This window comes from Corvus brachyrhynchos, unplaced genomic scaffold (genome assembly GCF_000691975.1).
Source record: "Corvus brachyrhynchos isolate BGI_N302 unplaced genomic scaffold, ASM69197v1 scaffold597, whole genome shotgun sequence".
NCBI lineage: Eukaryota > Metazoa > Chordata > Aves > Passeriformes > Corvidae > Corvus > Corvus brachyrhynchos.
Genome location: NW_008239000.1, coordinates 1233409 through 1237263, shown reverse-complemented (window position 1 = coordinate 1237263; position 3855 = coordinate 1233409). Strand labels below are relative to the sequence as shown.

Genomic DNA, 3855 nt, shown 5'->3' with positions numbered 1-3855 from the left:
AGGCCCCACCCACCTACAGCCACTTCCACATGGAATCACAGAATGGCTTGGAAGGCACCTTAAAGTCCATCCCAGGGGCAGGGACACTTTCCACTAGCCCAGGTTGCTCCAAGCCCTGTCCAGCCTGGCCTTGGACACTTCCAGGGATGCAGGGGCAGCCACAGCTCCTCTGGGCAGCCTGTTCCAGGGCCTCCCCACCTTCACAGCCAAGAATTTCTTTCTAGTATCTAATCTAAACCTCCCCTCTGTTGGTTTGAATCCATTCCCCCTTGTCCTGTCACTCCAGGCCCTTGTGAACAGTCTCTCCCCATCTTTCTTTAATGTTCCCTTCAGATACTGCAAGGCCACAATTAGGTCACCCCAAGGCCTCTCTTCTCCAGGCTGGACAATGCCAATTCTCTCAGCCTCTCCTCATGGAAGAGGTGCTCCGTCCCTCTAAACATCTCGGCCTCCTCTGCACCAAACATGGAGAAAAGTCCCAACTAACAGGAGACACTGAAAGGAAACAGTGTTTCCAAGCATCGTTTAAAACAATAAAAAGTTGCTCCAGGTTTCTCTCGGTGGCAGTCAAAACCCTCCACAGCGCATCATTAAGAGAAACAAACACATTTAGTCGGCCTCAACTCCCTCCCAAGCCACCCACCAAAACCAGTTACCTCCAGCAATTTCACTACATGCCCTTCTCAGAGCAGAAAAACTTCCTGGATCTTGAGTCCACTTTGGAAAGCCAAAGGAGCCACCTGCCACCAGCTGTTTCCACAGTGGCCGTGTGTCACACGCGCAGTGAACATATCCAGTTCTGCTCCAGGAGAAACAAAACGCCCAACAGCTGCTGCCTCCCAGCCTTGGGAGGCTAACAAATCCCTGAGCCAGCCTGCTGTGGGACTGGAAGCAGGTCCAGAAGCATTCCAGAGACACAAAGTAGCTCAGCCATCTCCTTTTAGCCCAGAGTAAGGGAGCAAGGCCGACAAGTGTTACCAAGCAAAACACTGTTCATGAATTGTCAAAAGCTGTGATTCTTGTACCAAGTCACTCATGGATTACATTTCTAGAGACACCAGGAAAGAAAACATGTTGGGCTTATAAAGATGAGTCAGGGTACGCAGGACTCTCCGTGTTCAGCTGAGGGGAAAAGGTGTTAAGCTGTTGTCATCAATACCTCATTAATTCAGGGAAAGAAGCACAGAACATATCCTGGCACTGCACTGACATTTTGCAAAGCATCACCTCCGTCGCCTGGGACTGCACATTTGTGGCTTCCAAGACCCTGGAAATCCCTCACATCTTTTCACATGCTGACCAAAGAAGCCCCAGTTAGACTGGCTGGGCCCAAAGGCCCAGGGAGAATTCCTAATCTCTCCATGGAGAGAGGTGTTTTCCAGCAGACTGGAGGCTGACAGACCTGTGACCTGCACCCCAGCTGCAGAGGTGACAAAAAGCAGGAACCAGAGTCAAGTTCAACAGCACTTTCTCAAACCCTTCCCCAGCATAAGACGTTCAAGCTCACCTACCTCAAATAATAAGCCATGGTAGACACAGGCACCTGAGGGACCAAAACAAAAATAAACCAGGTTAGAAGCAAGTAACAGCAGCAGCACATTCCCCAGTGAACCTGCTCTGTCACAACACCAGCAGCACTGGGCAGCCACCTCTAGCCAGCCACAAAAAAAGGCAGTTTTGGGGCCGCTGGGCAACCTCTGGGTAAGCGACAGGACCTCTGGCCTAGTCAGGCTCAAAAGAGGCACAAACAAGGCAGAGACAAAAGGGGAGACCTGCCAAAACAACAGTGAGAAGAGCCAGTGTGAATTTCCACTCCTAAATCACTCCTGCATGGACAGCAGGACAGGCTCACAGGGCTCCTCCTGCTTCAGCTTTCCTGGTCCTCACCACTGGCACTGCAGGCTGAGAGCAAGGTTCTCCAAGCCAGGGACAGAGGCAGTCGCACATCCAAGCACACTTTACATATTCTACCCAAACAATCAAATAAAAGGTTAGGAAATAAAACCACAAATAAGCTGAATGACAGCTCTTCCATCTATTTTCTGGGAAACGAGTCGTTCTCGAGCAACTACACATTGTCTGTCTCCCAAAAGCGTGACAAGAATGCACAATCACAAACAACCCAAGGAACTCCAAGATGAAAAGGAAAGAGACCGCGGGAAAGGCTGCCTCGAGGGACCCCCCCGGAAAAGTCAGAATTTCCTCGTCAAAGAGTGGAGTTTCCCGAGAAATACAGATTAGACAAATCTGTACAGAAAACCTGGGAGCTCCACTGCTTGGAATCAAAAGCTCCTCCTTTGAGCTCGTCTTCAGCTCAGCTGCAAGATGCTGTGGAGGCACCATCAGGAATTATTTTCCCTTGCCAAGAAGATGAGCCACAGGAGCCCGGTCACACTTCTCTCAAATTCAGCAAATAGCTGTTCTTCTGGCAAGAGAATATAATTTCAAGGTTCATCATCCAGCTCCACCTCAAAATTCGGCGGAAAACACAAGGTCACACATGGTTGGAAGGCATGGGGGAGAAAAAAACCCCAAAAACTTAATATCAATTAGTTAAGACCAGCACAACTCATCTGTTTTATCCCCCCAGGGCTAGCTGCCTTTTCTTTTTAGCTCACTGACAGCTACAGTTCCTTAAAATACCAGTATGCTCATCCCCTCTGGGGCCAGAGCAGGGAATAGGGACCGTGTAGGACTAGAAAGCAAACTCACATAGTCTGATCCTTCTTCCCCAAAGAGGGCAAAGACATATCTCCCTCCTTTACAAGTTACCAAGGGGGAAACTAAGATCCAACCCAGCTTGGCAGGATTTGGGAAATCCTTAGTTACAAATACATTCCACTTTTATTCCAAATTATGAGCCAGCCAAAGACGCTACACACACACTAATTAAGGTTGCTGTGCAACAGTGCCCTGATTTTCCACGCAACTCCAAGTCCCAGGTGTGATCAACACCTGTTACAAAGCACACCTGAAAAGCGTTCTTCAAATTATAATTTTGCCTTTCACATACTGGAGCACCTCAGGAAAAAAAAAAACCCAAACTTCTTGTTGTGGTATTTTTGTGGGGGGCATCTTGGATGTGGGTGGCTGGGTAGAGTAGTTTTCCTGTCTGAGAGGGGCTTTTTTTCGTAAAAATGAAGTCTCTCTGAATGTTACCCAACGAATTAATATCCCAAACCCACATCTAGCGGCTCCTCAGCTCGCACACACATCGCTGTTCTTAACTGCTGCTATTCACTCAGACAACCGTGCCAAACGGGAATCACCGTGGGAGCAGCATTTGGGGAGCGTGCCGCTTTGGAAACCAACAACCTACAGCCAAAGGACAAGCTGCAAAACAACCGAAGAGCACGAACGCAGCCAATCCACACTCCCAAACTCCAAATATCAGCAGCCTGGCTGCCTGGCAGCATCTCACAACCTTGCGCTGGCCACAGGTCTGTCCAGCACACCAAGACAAAACCCAGCGCCTGGTGTCTCCCCCAGCACTCTCACAGCGACTCCCACACAGGGCAAGTTGAATCCAGCCGCCTTCTCCTAACACAAGGAGGGGAGGATGGCTGCTGCCTGCTCCCCGCAGCTCCCCTCACGCTGCCCAGGCACTGACGAGCTCCCACCGCCGCATTCCCGAGCCCTCCCCAGGGCCAGCACCACCCGCGGCGTGTGTGAGGGCTGCGGGCTGGCTCTGCCTGCCCCGGCCCCTCGCTGCGGGCACGGGGTGTTTGCTGAGGGCTCGCACAACTAAATCCCCACAGGCCGTCCTGGGGCAACACCCCCGCACCTGGGCAGGGAGAAGCGCCGGGCTGCCTTCCCGCCCAGCGTGAGGGGCAGCCCCCCGATGCCCGGCGGCGG

General features: G+C 51.4%; 1 protein-coding gene across 1 annotated transcript in view; it reads right to left on the bottom strand.

The window, feature by feature from the left end:
- The window catches only part of FRAS1 (Fraser extracellular matrix complex subunit 1), a gene marked incomplete at its 3' end in the record, with an annotated part of 113990 nt that overhangs the window by 106121 nt on the left and 4014 nt on the right, over positions 1 to 3855 (bottom strand). The window contains 1 exon segment of the mRNA XM_017738949.1: positions 1512 to 1815. Coding sequence (XP_017594438.1) covers positions 1512 to 1815 — 304 coding nt within the window.